The 17,295-nt window shown below is 46.0% G+C and overlaps 1 protein-coding gene across 1 annotated transcript in view; it reads right to left on the bottom strand.

Annotated features, from left to right (window-relative positions):
- Positions 1 to 176: 176 nt before the first annotated feature.
- notch2 (notch receptor 2) overlaps positions 177 to 17,295 on the bottom strand; it is a 57,424-nt gene continuing 40,305 nt past the window's right edge. Inside the window, exons 12-34 of the mRNA XM_036978102.2 lie at positions 16,938 to 17,048; positions 16,630 to 16,822; positions 16,205 to 16,350; positions 15,951 to 16,064; positions 15,722 to 15,841; positions 15,481 to 15,633; positions 15,065 to 15,293; positions 14,630 to 14,831; positions 14,336 to 14,489; positions 13,165 to 13,349; positions 12,956 to 13,088; positions 12,193 to 12,444; positions 11,975 to 12,087; positions 10,965 to 11,509; positions 9,986 to 10,339; positions 9,728 to 9,870; positions 9,300 to 9,504; positions 6,510 to 6,591; positions 6,254 to 6,407; positions 5,816 to 6,135; positions 5,543 to 5,690; positions 4,113 to 4,210; positions 177 to 3,948 (exon numbers count right to left, since the gene is read on the bottom strand). Of these exons, the coding sequence (XP_036833997.1) occupies positions 2,560 to 3,948; positions 4,113 to 4,210; positions 5,543 to 5,690; positions 5,816 to 6,135; positions 6,254 to 6,407; positions 6,510 to 6,591; positions 9,300 to 9,504; positions 9,728 to 9,870; positions 9,986 to 10,339; positions 10,965 to 11,509; positions 11,975 to 12,087; positions 12,193 to 12,444; positions 12,956 to 13,088; positions 13,165 to 13,349; positions 14,336 to 14,489; positions 14,630 to 14,831; positions 15,065 to 15,293; positions 15,481 to 15,633; positions 15,722 to 15,841; positions 15,951 to 16,064; positions 16,205 to 16,350; positions 16,630 to 16,822; positions 16,938 to 17,048 (5,543 nt within the window). The 3' untranslated portion in view covers positions 177 to 2,559. The remainder of the gene's footprint in view (positions 3,949 to 4,112; positions 4,211 to 5,542; positions 5,691 to 5,815; positions 6,136 to 6,253; positions 6,408 to 6,509; positions 6,592 to 9,299; positions 9,505 to 9,727; positions 9,871 to 9,985; positions 10,340 to 10,964; positions 11,510 to 11,974; positions 12,088 to 12,192; positions 12,445 to 12,955; positions 13,089 to 13,164; positions 13,350 to 14,335; positions 14,490 to 14,629; positions 14,832 to 15,064; positions 15,294 to 15,480; positions 15,634 to 15,721; positions 15,842 to 15,950; positions 16,065 to 16,204; positions 16,351 to 16,629; positions 16,823 to 16,937; positions 17,049 to 17,295) is intronic.

The raw sequence follows: 17,295 nt of genomic DNA, 5'->3' as shown, positions 1-17,295 counted from the left end.
AATTGTCTGCCAGGCAGCATAATATCAATGCTTTGAATTGATTGCTTTATCACTGAATTTGTTCAGTGTAATACATAGCACAATTTGTTGTAATTACACCGTTTGTATTTATTTTCATTTCTTAAAACAATTCCTGTGAATAACCATGAAAGAATGACACATGCACAATAGGCAGATGGATCTGAAAAGTCTGACTTTATTTATGTATATAATATGCACTTGATCATTTGTTTGGTTTATTTCAATTAGATAGGTTTTGTTCTTTATAAAACAGGCACCTTCTACATTATACAAACATGAGGGGAAACTACTTCATTCATATAACATGTATATGGTTAACAGAAAAATAAAGAACAATAAACATACAAAAATAGTTTATATACAGCATGTAAAAAATAGCCTTGAATAATGAGGCATTTAAGTGTAAATACCATGCTCCATGAGCTCTGCTGATTTGATCATGTGGATTGATGGTCCAATGAGCCAAAAGGCCTGGACTCAGAGATAGCACATTGGAAGTCATTTGTAGTGGAGGATATTAAGTGCCAGAGATGGGGAATGGGAAATGACTTTGGTTTGTGGTTTGCTTATGGAGGCAAAACAATATACCTTACAACAGACTTATAATGGTTGACTGCAAATCACCTTGTCAGGTGTGAGTGTGTGTATTTGGATCTTGCTCTGTCAAAATACATGAATCTAGAATACATTGTGACAATAATCTACTTTGATTAGACAATACGTCCAAATGCAACATTTCCAATCAACACTTTAAACTGTGAACAATGTTGTGGATATACAATGATTTGCAATTCGTTTTTGGCTAACAAGTAAATTTGGTCTTGGAGACATTGATGTACCATTTAACGGTGCAATATAGAAACAATCAATGATTGTCTGTAGTCACAGAGTGGTCACATAAGGCTGTGCTCATATGAGAAACATTACGAAAACAAAACTATTCATTACAAAACAAAGATCTTAAACATATTCAGACTTGGCTTATGAATCACAAAACAAAGATCTTAAACATATTCAGACTTGGCTTATGAATCACAAAACAAAGATCCTAAACATATTCAGACTTGGCTTATGAATCACAAAACAAAGATCCTAAACATATTCAGACTTGGCTTATGAATCACAAAACAAAGATCCTAAACATATTCAGACTTGGCTTATGAATCACAAAACAAAGATCCTAAACATATTCAGACTTGGCTTATGAATCACAAAACAATTAAAGAAGGTGCACCAATACACTGATTGTAATTGAGCAAAAAGGCGATTAAATGATTTTGGGGAAAAAGCAACTGCCATATCAAACAAAAAAAGTACAACTTCAGAACCAGTCAAACTGTTGAGAGAAGTGATAATATACAACAATATTCATGTAAAATAGAATAGTAAAAACAGCTGTAAAAGTAACAGGTATCATAGTCAAAGTTCTTTAACAGTGGGGACTTACTAAGGGGGTTGGCTTGGTGATGTAAAGCCTATTCATCGTATTGCACACACCATAGTGAAACCCCTATGGTGAAAGACCATCTATAGAGAGAGACATAGTGCAACATCCAATTATGCCCTTCTCTTTCATCTGGTATTTCATCAGTCACCATATATTCTTTTTGTATCCATAAACGTACCATAAATGTTAAACTCTTCAGTAACACAGATTCTCCTGACACAGAAACACCACAGCCACAACTTACTAACATCCCTCCCAGGGTGTGAGGGAGTACAGAGGCTACACTGTAACAGAAGCGAGAATGAAAAAGAATACAGTGACTTATATGACAACTATTTACACCACAGTTTAGCTTAGAACCAAACATTGAAGAAATGTATCTATATGTTTTTAGGTTGTGTGTATCTTGCTAACCACACGATGACAGCCCCTCAAAATAGCCTCACCACATCCTACTAAGAAACATTCCAGAATACAAAGCCTACGTTTTTGCTTAAAGAACACAACTTAACATAAGTGAACGGACTCATCATATAAAAAGTAGAGTTAATTTTCAACGAAACATTAGTATGTCATTGGCAGGTCTACATAAAACAAAGTGAATGAAAACGATAAAATGTTAAATGAGCAAATATGTCCTTCAAAAATGTCAAAAATAAGGCTCAGCCAAAATAAACGGCCCAAAAGGGATGACAAAAAGAAGTCGATTAAGCCAAATGAAGAATATCCAATGTTGATTCTGTCTTGGTGCCTTCTTGAACAGTCCATTTTCCTTAAATTACATGATCAATGTTTGGCTCTGGTTCCTTGTTTGATTTCTGATGATCAGTCACTTTCAAACTGTCCAAGGTACTCAAACAGTTTTTGGTTATAGTTAGCAATGCTCAAACCAGACTATACACTCTATCTTTAAGTGCAAAACGTAAGAAAAGCATGTAACAATGAAGTGTAAAAGTGATTACTGTAACCAGAGAGACGATAAGACAAAAACAAATTATGAAAGAAGTGACGGATAAGAGTTTAAGTGTTGTAGTTTAACTACAAAGATCAACAACATTTTTAAGAGTTGAGCGCTTTAAGAGAGTCCTCATCTATACAAACACCTGCATGTTGCCATGCTGAGGCTGCTGGGGGTTCTGTTGCGTCTGCTGGGACTGTGGCTGCTCCGGAATATGTGTGTGGCGGGGAGGCGGCAGTGCATGAGGGTTCCCCAGGGGGGTGGGGCTGGTGGTGACGTCAGACCAGTCTGAGTTGGAGTGGGGGGAGGAAGAGGACCAGGGGTCAGGGGACTCGGGGGAGGGGGTGAGGTACGGGTGCTCACTGGGCGGGTGAGCCGGGTGCCCCGGGGTGGTGCCCTCCGAGCCAGCGGTGGCGTAGCTGTGCTGAGAGGGAGGGGTGGGGTACTTATCCACGGGGCTCTGGATAGCCTGATATGGAGGGAGCTGCTGGCGGGACTGGCCGTCATGCACCATGCCGTGGCTGTGGGCCAGGCCATGAGAGTGGGGAAGGCTGTGGGACAGGCTGTGCTGGAGGCCCACGCCGGGCATCTGGTACATCATGCCCTGGGTGCAGTGCAGGTGAGTAGGGCCCTGCTGAGAGCGGGGCTGGCCCTGGTTTTGCCCCTGTGACTGCACCTGCCCAGGCTGGGGCTGCTTCAGCAGGGACTGCCCGCCCCCCGGTGCCATCATCTGGAAGGTAACGATGGGAGGCAGCTGCTCTCGGCTCATGGTGACATTCATGGGGGTGAGCAGGCCTTGGCCGTGGTGCTGGGAAATACCAGAATGGCCGTTACCCATCTGCTGGGGAAGGAGGCTGAACATGTGGCCGCCGTATCCATGCTTCAAACCCAGCCAGCTCTGCTGTTGGCCCAGCATGTGGCTGACGGGAGGCAGCAGGGGCCTAGAGGAGGGGCTGCTCAGGAGAGGAGGAGAGTTGGCTGTGTTGGATGCCACGGCAGCATCTCCTGTGTATGAGTGTGGAGACTCCAGGGAGTCCACAGGAGACATGGTGACTGAGCTCTCTGACAGCCCTCCTGCAGCTTTAGTGCCGTTGCCACTGGCTCCTCCAACAGCTCCCACTGCAGGCCCTTCTCCTCCTGTTGGCTTCTTCCTCCGCTTAGCCTTCATGTCTTTCAGCTCTTTGGCTGTACCTCCGCCAGGACCTCCAACCTTCACCCCGCCCCGCCTGCTCTTCTTGCCCTGGGGCCCGGGCCGCATGCCCATGTAGCCCGCTCCGTTGCCCCCACAGACCAGGGAGTGTCCCACTCCCCCGCCCATGTGGTTGGGGCCGTTGTGAGGGCTGTGGACCAGGTTGTACTGATCGAGCAGACGAACAATGTCATGGTGCATGCGCTCCTGCGCGGTGTCACGGGGCAGCCGGTCCAGGTGGTCTGTGATGTCCCTATTAGAGTAGTGGTCCAGCAGAACCTGGGCCGCCTCAAAACTACCCTCCCTGGCTGCCAGGAACAATGGGGTCTCCTCCTGGAGGAACATAACAGGCAAAACAACCCATGAAGACATGTAAATGTACAGAGCTAATAAAAAATGATACTAAAGTGATAGAATATGGGACAAAGCTTGACATAAAAGCTACGTTTGAGGTAGGAAAACTTGTGTAAAACAAGACGGGGATGTGAAATACAAACCTTGTTGTCCTGCATGTCTCTGTTGGCTCCATTCTTCAGCAGCACTAGGGTGGCCTCCACATTGTTCACAGCAGCTGCCCAGTGCAGAGCAGACTTACCTGAGAGAGAAAGAGAGAGAGAGAGAGAATACTGGTCATTGAGACGAATATGCAAATTGCTCTGTTATGGTTCTCGAGCAATAGCATGAAGGAAATGCAAATGACAAAACCGCAACGCAAACTAAAGACCCAGCTCTAATCGTACTATAATGGTAATTGGACTCCATTCCTATTTGTTTCCCTATTTCTTGCTCTGTATGGCAGCACTCAGTGAGAAAATGGCTGAAACAATATTTCCTGTGTACAGTATTACTGAACAGTTAGTCTCAGTTTAGGACAAGTCTCTCATCCCAATGTGATTAACTGTATAAAATAATGTAAAAACATACCATACCTTCCAACCTTTTCTAGCATGAGAGCAACATTTTTTTAAAGCTTTCAATTTGGCACATTCTTCTCTTCTCGCCTACAACTCTTCCCCAGGTCCTTAGTATACAATAGAAAGTAGTGCACTGTTTTCTGCCAATATACCTGGTAAAATAATGGTTCATAAACAACTCTAAGTGGGCCCTATAAAATCTGTTATTTTCCCCCCCCAAATGCAATATCATATTTTCCCAAATTATGTTCTCAGTTTTATTTTTCCTGGTTTGAGATTTAGTTAGTTTTTCACTCAAAATTACTATTGTTCATAGAGAAACAATGAAATAGGATGTTCTGAGTCCATGTCAATGCTTAAATCACACCGGAAGACACATTTTTGGGGTCTGGAAGAAAACTAACACATTTACATTTTTTTGTTTATTTCCCCTTTAATCGCGCATCTAATGAGTGAGGAATGTTCCATCGAATGTGCCGGGCTAGCGATGGTTCTGTACTGCTGACGCTAATTTCATGGCAAAGTTAGCAAATAACAATAGATACAAAATATATACTTAAGCCTGGTAAGCCTACTTTGCAGCTACCTTTTAATTGAGGAGGATTTGGGGAAAGTATTTTTCGGTCAACCTACAAGACAGTTGTCACATCAACTGGCTACACATGGAGTGATAGACAAAAGCACATAACACACAGACAGACTGGGGAAATATTGCTGGAAATTAATTGGCAGATATTGTGTTAGATTTGGCTATTTAAGCCAATAGTGGCTAACCAGGGGTGTGATAATGTCAGTGTTGCATAGATTAGATAGTAGCTGGGACCTTGGGGTGTCTGATACTTGTGAGATTTGTTAATGATACTTTGCGGTGGAGCACGTGAAAAATTCCATGTACTTTCAGATTTCTTTCCCAAGCTACTCATAGGTGGGCTGCGAGCTACTGGTAGCTCACAATCAACCTGTTGGAGACCCTTGATATACAATTTACATGTAAAAACAATGCCAGGGCTCACCGTGGTCGTCGACAGCATTGATGTCCGCGTGGCAGTGGACCAGTTCCTCCACCATGCCCTCCACAGCCAGCCTGGCAGCCAGGATCAGAGGTGTGGTTCCATCGTTCATCCTGGCATCCAACTCGGTGGCCCGGTTACGGATCAGGATCTGAGAAGGGAACAGAGTGTTAACTCAATAAGCTCAATATGATTTTTCAACCTTTGCCCATGTGAGCACAGTACCACCACTAGTTAATTAACTGCTCTAATAAGAGTGTCTTTCAAGCCTCTTACCTGGAACACTCCCTGGGCATCGGCTGCCACAGCAGCGTGGAGAGGTGTGCGACCCATGTTGTCGTGAGCATTGGCATCTGCCCCGGCATCCAGCAGCCTTTTGGCGGCATCGGCCCGGGCGTAGCGAGCAGCCAGGTGGAGTGCCGTCTCCCCGGTGCGATCTGTCTGGGCTATGAGTGTTGCACCCTGGGTGATGAGGTCTGAGATGACGTTGGGTCCCGGCTCATCTCCCCCACTCTCCTCTTCCTCCTCTGCCTGCAGGCCGCAATCAGATGCCCCTCCGTTTCGTAGAGAAGCCAGCATCAGGGGGGTAAAGCCATCTGGAAGATAATTTTTCTATTTGGTTAAGAGTAAAGAATTATACAGTTACACCAAGGGCAATCCGTCAGGTATCCTTATACTTGATTGACAACAATCCTAATCAACCTTAAACTCTACCTGGTCCTTTGACATTAACATCAAGGCAGTCTGCTTCCAGATCAGCCTGTGGTGGAGTGAGAGAGATGTCAGCAGCCTTGTGGTGCTGTAAAGTCCACTCCCGTCGGTCCACTCCTCCATCCACACCCAGTGGCAGCAGGGGCTTGTCCTCAGTCTGGGGGAGAGGAGATGTTTAGATACTAACTAAATACATCATGCTGGTATGCAACTGGTGAGCCTTCTGACCCAAAATGTCTCTCCCCTTTCTCATTCTCACCCTTGATTTCTTGGGCGGAGCCTCCTCTTCCATCCATCTCTGGCCTCCATCCATCATCCCTCCATCCTGGGTCTTGAAGTTCCTGCAGGGAGGAGAGGAAGAAGAAGACATGGTATGGATCAGGAGAATGAGGCTCTACATTATGGTACATTGGTCAAACATTTTTCTCAGTTCAGTACCAGTTTGAACATACTAGAGTATGGTACTGTACACTATAGAGGTACACTATTTGTCTTCATTCCCAGTATAGTGCCGAAATGTAATATAAACAAAAGAAGCACAACATGTGAAGTTCCTGGTCCCATGTTTCTTGAGCTGAAATAAAAGTTATGGACATCGAACATGATTGCATTTTATTGATGGCAATTTGAATGCACAGAGAAACCGTGACGAGATCCTGAGGACCATTGTTGTGCCATTCATCCACCGCCATCACCTCATGCTTCAGCATGATTACGCACAGATCTATGTCACAATTCCTGTAAGCTGAAAATGTCACAGTTCTTCCATGGCCTGTGTACTCACCAGAGATGTCACCCAATGTGCATGTTTGGGATGCTCTGGATTGATGTGTACGACAGCGTTTCAGTTCACGCCAATATCCAGCAACTTAGCACAGCCATTGAAAAGGAGTAGGTCAACATTCAATGGGCCACAATCATCAGCCTGATCAACTCTATGTGAAGGAGATGTGTCGCACTACACGAGGCAAATGGTGGTCACAGATACTTACTGGTTTTCTGATCCACACCCCCGCTTCTTTTAAGGGTATCTGTGACCAACAGATGCATATTTTTATTTTTTTTATTTATTTAACTAGGCAAGTCAGTTAAGAACAACTTCTTATGTTCAGGGGCAGAACGACTTGCAACCTTTCAGCTGCTAGTCCAATGCTCTAACCACTAGGCTACCCTGCCGCTGAATATCTGTATTCAGAGTAATGTGAAATCAATAGATTAAGGCCTAATGAATTTATTTCAATTGATTTCCTTATATGAACTGTAACTCAGTAAAATCTTTGACATTTTTGTATGTTGCGTTCATATTTCGTTCAGTATATACAGTGCATTCGGAAAGTATTCAGACCCCTTGACTTTTTTCACATTTTGTTACATTACAGCCTTATTCTAAAATGGATTAAAAAAAAAACATTATCCTCATCAATCTACACACAATACCCCATAATGACAAAGTGAAAACATTTTTTAAAAAATTGTTGCAAAACCAAAACAGGAATACCTTATTTACATAAGTATTCAGACCCTTTGCTATGAGACTTGAAATTGAGATCAGGTGCATCCTGTTTCCATTGATCATCCTTGAGATGTTTCTACAACTTTATTGGAGTCCACCTGTGGTAAATTCAACTGATTAGACATGATTGGAAAGGGACACACCTGTCTCTATAAGGTCCCACAGTTGACAGTGCATGTCAGAGCAAAAACCATGAAGTCAAGCCATGAGGTCGAAGGTATTGTCTGTAGATCTCCGAGACAGGATTGTGTCGAGGGACAGATCTGGGGAAGGGTACCAAAAAGTGTCTGCAGCATTGAAGGTCCCCAAGAACACAGTGGCCTCCATCATTCTTAAATGGAAGAAGTTTGGAACTACCAAGAACCTTCCTAGAGCTGGCCGCCCGGTAAAACTGTGCAATTGGGGGAGAAGAGCCTTGGTCAGGGAGGTGACCAAGAACCCGATGGTCACTCTGACAGAGCTCCAGGGTTCCTCTGTGGAGATGGGAGAACCTTCCAGAAGGACAACCATCTCTGCAGCACACCACAAATCAGGCCTTTATGGTAGAGTGGCCAGACAGAAGCCACTCCTCAGTAAAAGGCACATGACAGCCCGCTTGGAGTTTGCCAAGAGGCCTCTAAAGGACTCTCAGACCATGAGAAACAAGATTCTCTGGACTGATGAAACCAAGATTGAACTATTTGAACTTAAAGCGTCACGTCTGGTTGAAACCTGGCATCATGCTATGGGGATGTTTTTCAGCGGCAGGGACTGGGAGACTAGTCAGGATCAAGGGAAAGACGAACGGCATAAAGTACAGAGAGATCCTTGATGAAAACCTGCTCCAGAGCGCTCAGGACCTCAGACTGGAGCACCATCCAAAAGGCCTTTTGGTAGGCCGTCAATGTAAATAAGAATTTGTTCTTAACTGACTTGCTTGGTTAAATAAAGGTTCAATAAACATGTTTACAACCCTAAGCACACAACCAAAACAACGCAGGAGTGGCTTCAGGACAAGTCTCTGAATGTCCTTGAGTGGTCCAACCAGAGCCCGGACTTGAACCTGATCGAACATCTCTGGAGAAACCTGAAAATAGCTGTGCAGCGACGCTCCCCATCCAACCTGACAGAGCTTGAGAGGATCTGCAGAGAAGAATGGGAGAAATTCCCCAAATACAATTATGCCAAGCTTGTAACGTCATACCCAAGAAGACTTGAGGCTGTAATCGCTGCCAAAGGTGCTTCAATGAAGTGAAGGGTCTGAATACTTATGTAAATGTAATTTCATTATTGTTTTTATATATACAAATATGCTAAAACAAAATGTTGCTTTGTCATTATGGGGTATTGTGTGTAGATTGATGAGGAAAAAAAACACATTTAATACATTTTAAAATAAGGATGTAAAGTAACAGAATGTGGAAAAAGTCAAGGGGTCTGAATACTTTTCGAATGCACTGTATATATGGACCATACGCAGGCCCTGGTCAGAAGGAGTGCACTGTACAGGGAATAGGGTGCCATTTCGGACGCAACCTTTGTCTTTTCTACACTCACTTCATGCCGAAGTCGTCCTGACCCAGGGGCTCCCTCCTCTTGTCGTCTTTCTTGGCCAGGAAGCCATCGGGGAGCCAGAGGATGCCGTGTTTGCGTTTCCTCTTGGCGGCCAGGACACCCAGCACCAGGATGAGCAGGATGATGACAGCTGCTCCCACAGCCAGGTACAGCATGAAGGGGGGCTTCTGGGGGTCCATATGGTCACCTGGAGGAGGAGGAGACATGGAACTCTTAACTAGGTGACGCTATCTGAAATGGGCTCTGCATTCAGAGCATGAGTAATGGAGGAAAGTGTCCATGTTTACCAAAGAACATGATAAGTGAGTTTAATCAGGTCTATAATCAAAGATAATGAAGTGTGTGCTGATGTAACATTACCATTAGGGTAGTTTAGAGGTGTCACAATGGGAAAAAGGAGAGGAACTTACTGTCGACAGAGACCACAGGGTAGGGCAGCGCAGACTTCAGGTACTCTGCAGCGATGAAGGATGCAGCCAGCTCTGTGCTGGAGAAACAGTCCATGGAGCTCTCAGCACACTCTCGGTTATCGATCTCCAGGTAAACCTTAGACCTGCAACAAACAAAACTTCGGTTAGGCTTACTTCACAACATGGAGGACTATACACACTTAATCTTATCTAGCAGTGAAAGAGAGAGAGACAGTCAGGATAAAGACATTTCCTTACCCGATAACCTCCTTGTCCAGCTCCCGTTTGCCTCTACGTTTCATTGTAGCAGACTGTCCTTCAATGGTGTTGTCATGCTCCAGGCCATAGTAAGGATACACCATGAGTTTCTGCTGGGCGTCCATCTTAACACGGAGGTTGGTGTGCAGCAGAGTTCCCAGGGAGCGCAGGAAGCCTCTCACGTCTCCCAGCAGCTCCTCAGGCTGCAGTAACACTACGATCACCAGAGTGCCATCAACCACCTTAGCAGGGGTGTCCTCAGAGCAGTCCAGGCCATCCCAGCCACATGCCTCTGTGTTACAGCTCTTGTCACAGATCTTGTTGGCATAGTGGTCCGCACAGTAGTCATCATACCTGTAGATAGGAAAGGGGAGAGGGAGGGTTTATGGAATTTGGAAGACTCTAGGAGTTCCTATGGGTTAAAAAGCATTTGAATCTGAATTTATTGTATACATTTTCTCGTAATAATCTTAATAAGACATGTACACTCATTGGCCAGTTTATTAGGTTCACAATAATGGCTCGCTCCTACAGACTGAGTCACTTGGCCGTGGCTTGTTATATAAAGCAGACAGGCATCAAGGTATTCAGTTACTGTTCGATTGAACGTTAGAATGGGCAAAATGGGTGATCAACAACACTGGACAATTGAGGAGTGGAAAAACACTGCCCGGTCCGATGAATCCCGGTTCTTGTTGCGTCATGGCTGATGAGTCAGGATTTGGCGTAAGCATAATGAGTCCATGGCCCCATCCCACCTGGTGTCAAAAGTACAGGCTGGTGGTGGTGGTGTAATGGTTTGGGGAATGTTTTCCTGACACCCGTTAAGGTCCCTTGATACCAATTGAGCAACATTTCCATGCCCTGAAGAATTCAAGCTGTTCTGGCGGCAAAGGGGGGTTTGACCCAGTACTAGATGGGTGTACCTAATAAACATGTGTATTGATGTGTTTATGTTGTTAACAACTTTTGTACATACTTGCAGTAGGACTTTGTGCTCTCTTGACACTCAAAGCTGTCGAAGAGGCAGCCAGAGTTGTCACACTCGTGGTCACAGCGGCCGTTGCGGAACAGCTCCCAGCAGGGCACGGAGGCGGTGCAGTTGACCCATGGCCGGCGCCAATGTAGAGAACAGTCCCCTCCGTCCCACTGGCACTCATGGTTGTTGCACTGCGGGTCACACACCTTATCCCCGGACCGCTGCTCACACTCTACATAAGGGCAGGAGGGGGTGCGGGGGGTCTGGTCGAAGATGGCATTCTCACAGTGCCTGCCTGAGAAGTGGGCTGGGCAGCGACAGCTGTACTGGTATGGGTTGTGTGGGTCCTTCATACAGGTGCCTCCATTCAAACAGGGTCGGTTCTGGCAGCTGTGCACGGTCTCGCAGCGCGACCCACTAAAGCCTGGCTGGCAACGGCAGTGCAGCTGACCACCCTGAGAATCCTGGCAGTGCCCGCCGTTCTGACAACGCAGCTGGGCACAGTTGTAGCCCTCTACCTCTCCACAGTTGAAGCCAGTGAAACTCTGAGTAAAGAGATGAGACAGAGAAGGCGTCAGACATGTGAACTGACTGGCTGGACAGACACCTGTGGACTGGGTTTTACATTCATAACATACATTCCTGCAGTTGACTAGTCAGAAAACCTGTGAGAATGTTTGGTCTCTTCCTAGAACACTGCTGTTTCTCAGTCATACCTGAACTATGTTGTCTCGCCCTCTGAAGCAAATGTAAGAATAAGGAGGAGGAGAATGGTTAGTAGTTAGGAAAACAAGCCAGTAGTGAAAGAATATGCACTCAGCCACTCAATCCATAGCTACATTTGAGGTAAATACAATGTTATACAGCACAATGCAATATCAATGGGGCTGCCAATCCATTCAAAAGAAAGAGATAAAGATCAGCAAGCTGGTACATGGAGTACTTAGAAACACAGCAGTCATTGGAAAAACAACATTATAAAAGGGTAGAGTAACATTATAATGACTTACTGGTTGACAGGTGCATGAGTATCCATGCACTGAGCTCATGTTCATGGAACAGGTGCCACTGTTATGGCACGGCTTAGACTGGCACAGATCCACCATGGACTCACAGAGGCGTCCTAAAAAAGAGACCGATGTCATGTTACACAGCATGAGTGTGGGGTAAGCTAGATAACAGTTGTTGATGTGTCTTATAACATATACAGAGGGGTGTAGTTCTCTACCGGTGTAGCCCAGGCGACAGCGGCACTGGTAGTCGTTGGCCAGCTGCACACAGTCCAGGCTGCCAGGAGAGTGACAGGGTCCAGAGAGACACTCGTTGACGTCCCCCTCACAGTGTTCCCCAGCGAAGCCAGGGGGGCAGGAGCAGGTGTAGCGGCCCACCCCATCCATACACTGGCCCCCGTTCAGACAGCGAGGCCCCCAGGAGCCAGGCTTGGGAGCACAGTCGTCCATGTTCACCTCACACTGAACACCTACAGAGGGGGAGAGGAGAGAGAGGAAAGAGAGAGGGGGAAAAGAAAGGAAAGAGAGAGGAAAGAGAGAGGGGAAAGAGAGAGGAAAGAGAGAGGGGAAAGAGAGAGGAAAGAGAGAGGGGAAAGAGAGTGTGGAAAGAGAGAGGGGAAAGAGACGAAAGAGAGAGGGGAAAGAGAGAGGAAAGAGACGAAAGAGAGAGGGGAAAGAGAAAGGAAAGAGAGTGGGGAAAGAGAGTGGAAAGAGAGAAGGGAAAGAGAGAGGGGAAAGAGAGAGGTGAAAGAGAAAGGAAAGAGAGAGGGGAAAGAGAAAGGAAAGAGAGAGGGGACAGAGAGAGGAAAGAGAGAGGGGAAAGAGAGAGGAAAGAGAGAGGAAATGGAGAGGGGAAAGAGAGGAAAGACCATCAGTTGAGGTCAGAGTTGTAGTTGTACATTATGTAAAACCAATGTGCCAGAAAACAAGAGAGCGAAAGAGATAGATAAAACTAGAAATAATCTTCTGGTATCTGCTTACCATGTGTACCAGGTGGGCAGGCGCAGGAGAAGCGGTTGATGAGGTTGATGCAGGTTCCTCCATGACGACAAGGGTTAGAGTGACACTCATCTACGTCATACTCACAGTTCACCCCCTGGTAGCCAGCCTTGCACTGGAACAGAGACACATTGTTAGATGTTCTCACTCACACACCCACACACCCACACACCCACACACACAAAACTTACCATACACTCATATGTGCCCTGGTAGTCCATGCAGGTGGCTCCGTTGCGGCAGGGGTTAGACTGGCACTCGTCCACAGTCTTGTCACAGTAGCTGCCTGTGTAGCCAGGCTGGCACTGACACTGGTGGGCATTACCGACGTTCACACAGCGACCCATGTGCTTACACACCATCTCCACTGGAATACCTGACAGACACACACAACATATTAGCCATAATCAGCATGGTTTACTTAAGCAATATGGCCCGAGGAGGTGTGGTATATGGCCAATATATCACAGCTAAGGACTGTTCATATGCACGACGCAATGTGGAGTGCCTGAAAAAAGCCCTTAGCCGTGGTATTTTGGCGATATACCCCGAGGTGCCTTATTGCTATTATAAACTGGTTTCCAACATAATTAAAGCAGTACAAATACATGTTTTATCATACCCATGGTATACGGTCTCATATACCACGGCTTCCAGCCAACCAGCATTCAGGGCTCGAACCACCCAGTTTATAACACGGGTATGACAAAATATTTAGTTTTCCTGCTCTAATTATGTTGGTAACCAGTTTCTAATAGCAATAAGGTTCCTCGGGGGTTTGAGATATATGGCCAATACACCCATAGCTGTGTCCAGGCACTCTGCGATGCGTCTTGCATAAGAACAGCCCATAGCCATGTATATTGGCCATATACCACACCTCTTTGGGCCTTATTGCTTAAATATACCACGGCTGTCAGCCAATCAGTGTTCAGGGTTCGAACCACCCAGTTTATAAATACCTTTATATCGTCATGTTCTTTATATTCATCCATCTGTCTTTGTAAACATTTCATTTGATTAAAGGGATAGTTTGGTATTTTGGCAATGAGGCCGTTTATCTACTTCCCCAGAGTCTGATGAACTCGTGGAGACCATTTTTATGTATCTGCATGCAGTTTGAAGGAAGTTGATAACAAGTCATCGCTAGTTAGCACTGGCTCGCAAAACTACCTTTAACTTCCTTCATAGTGGACGCAAATACATAAAAATGGTTAATCTGGTTAATCTAGGGAAGTAGATAGTGGGCCTCATTGCCAAAATCCTGAACTTTCCCTTTGGTTGACTGTGGGCTATTTGACCGTTTACTGAGAGAGGTTACTGAATAAAACACAGTGGATTGTAGAGACATGGAATGCTCACCATTCCGAGCAGCATAGTCCTGACAGGACATGTTGGGGACATCACAGTACAGACCAGTCCAGCCCACAGGACAGTGACATGACCAGGTAGTCTGTGACTGGGAACAGGACCCTCCGTTCCTGCACAGTGGCTGGCTACACAAGTTCACAAAGTTCTGCAATGGGACAAATGGAGTAGGAAATGTTAGTGTTGAGTTTCATATGAAGAACCAGACAAAGAGAGATGTTATAATCAGATAACTTTAAGTCATTTTTCATTTTCAGTTCAACACCGTTTTACACATTCTCTCTCTACCTGGCAGTTCTGCCCGTTGTAGCCCACAGGGCAGGTGCAACGGTAGGATCCTAGGCCGTCTGTACAGGTCCCTCCGTTCTTACAGGGCTGAGAGTCACACTCATTCTGCTCATACTGACAGAAGGTCCCGTAGAAACCAGGACGACAACGACACGAGAAGGTGTTGATGTCGTCAACACAGGTCCCGTTATTCAGACAGGAACTGAGGGAAATAGAGGGAGAGAGAGAGAGAGAGAAACAAAGATATGTGGTCATTCATGATGGAAGTCGTTGCGTTTTGCAACGGAAATCAATTTTCAATACTTGTTACTAAATGCGTCCCAGTCCACATGTAGCCACATATCAAAAAAGAAAACTCATTGAAGAATAATTTTGAGTGAATCAACTTCAAACACTTTAACACAGTGACTGTAGTTATAGTCCTTTGTAACCCACCTCTCAGTGCATTCTGGGATGTTGTGTTCACATAGGATTCCGTCGAAACCTGGCCGGCACTCGCAGACAAAGCTGTTGACGTAGTCCCGGCACACGGCTCCGTTCCGGCACGGCTGACTGGCACACTCATCCATCTCTGCCTCACAGCGCTCCCCATCAAACCCTGGCCGGCAGTCACAGGAGAACCCTCCCACTCCATCCACACAGGAACCGCCGTTCAGACACGGGTCTGGGAGAGAGCAAGAGAGAGACAAGAAGTTCAACAGACCCACAATAGAAGCTGTTTGTGAAGATCGATACATTAGCTCCAGAGGAGTACAGTACACAAGATGCTCATAGAGAATATACACAATATGTAGTGTGAGTATGCCTGGGCTATCCGTGGGAGTATGCACAAGAGCTGGGTGATAACTCACTGGGGGAGCAGTCATCGATGTTGGTTTGGCAGTTGAGACCGCTGTAGCCTGGCTGACACTTGCACACGTAGCTGCCCTGGCTGTTGATGCAACGGGCGCTGTTCTGACACGGGTTCTTCCTGCACTCATCCACATCCTCAGTGCAACGAGGGCCTATTCAAACATCCCATTTTAATGAACATCATGGTAGAAAATCTCCCCAACACACACTCACACCTTTACCCTCTGTGTGAATACCCACCTTGCCAGCCACTGGGACATCTACAGGTGTAAAAGGTGTAGTCTGGGGTTGGCTGACACACACCTCCCCGCTCACATGGATGAGACGCACAGGGAACCAACTCCTCCTCGCAGTGTTTTCCTGTGGACACAATATTGTTCATATCCAAAATGGCCATGACACAATCAACGTCAGCTCCACCAGAGGGAATATGTCCTGGGTAGTACCGTAGAGCGGATGGTATTGTTACCTGAGTACGGAGCGGCACACAGGCAGGTGTAGCTGTTGACTCCGTCCACACAGGTACCATGGTTCTCACACGGGCTTGATGCACACTCCTCTATGTTGACCTCGCAATTCACACCTGAGGGGAAAGGGAGGAAGGAAATTTGTGGGTTTTTAAATAAAACAGCGAACAGAATAACACTTTACTCTATTGAGGACTGCAGTTTAATGGGATCATCTGTATAATGAATAAAGGATTTAGAAAAGCCTGATTCAGACCTGTGAATCCGGGGCGACACTGGCAGGAGTATCCATTGAGTCTGTCCACACAGCTGCCACTGTGCTGGCAGGGGCTGGACTGACACTCATCCTTCTCCTGGTCACAGTGCTGCCCCACCCAGCCAGACTCACACTCACAATGGTACCTACACACAGACCAAGGGAGGGAGTAAGGGTTCATGACAGACAGAGAGTAACCTAAAGTATGCATTTCTATCATATGAACTATGTGTTGGAGCCCAGGAAGATCAGCTGACGTCATGGTGTCAGCTAATTTGGCTACTAATACAATTCAACATTTCCATTCATATAACCTGAAATCATATATGTCGATGGGTAGGAAAAATGACTCAAAAATGACTCAAGAAAGAGTGATAGAGAGCTAGAGTGACAGAGAGAAATAGATAAGGTGAGGAGAGGCGTACCCGCTCTGCTGCTCTACACAGTCTCCGTGCACACAGGGCCGGGGGGCACAGTGGTCGGTGCCAGAGTGGCACAGGGGGCCGTGGGTGCCAGGGGGGCACTGGCAGATGAAGCCGTTCACCTTGTCTACACATGTGCCCCCACTCATACACGGGCTGGAATTACACTCATTGATGTCCACGTCACATTTTGCACCTGAGAGAAATAATTCAGAAATGACTTAATTAATTCACTGGAACAATCAGGCATGTACTGTCATTAACATGAAGAAGCATCTGATTAGTTGAGAGGGGAAAGTGTGTGTGTTTACCTGTGTACCCTGGAGCACAGACACATTTGTACTCGTTGATCCCATCCTGGCACTCTCCATACTCACAGGGGTTACTGGCGCAGTCATCAACATTGATCTCACAGTTCACCCCTGAGAAGAAAACCAGAAGACAAACCATTTAGCTTTGAGTCAAATGTAAGAAAGGAAGGATGCATTTGGAAGCTTTTTGAATATGCACTCCATTACGTTGGCTGCAGTTCTAATGGCATCCACCAGGGGGAGCAGTGGACTAGCTGACCATGTTTAACAGGTGTGTTACAAAGACAGTGAGCTAGCTGAGCGAGTGAAAGTATGTGCGACCTAAGCTGTCTCCTGCGTGTGTGTGTACAGTACCAGT

This window comes from Oncorhynchus mykiss, chromosome 5 (genome assembly GCF_057628025.1).
Source record: "Oncorhynchus mykiss isolate SJ-2025 chromosome 5, ASM5762802v1, whole genome shotgun sequence".
NCBI classification, from domain to species: domain Eukaryota; kingdom Metazoa; phylum Chordata; class Actinopteri; order Salmoniformes; family Salmonidae; genus Oncorhynchus; species Oncorhynchus mykiss.
This window is presented reverse-complemented; position numbering and strand designations above follow the sequence as displayed.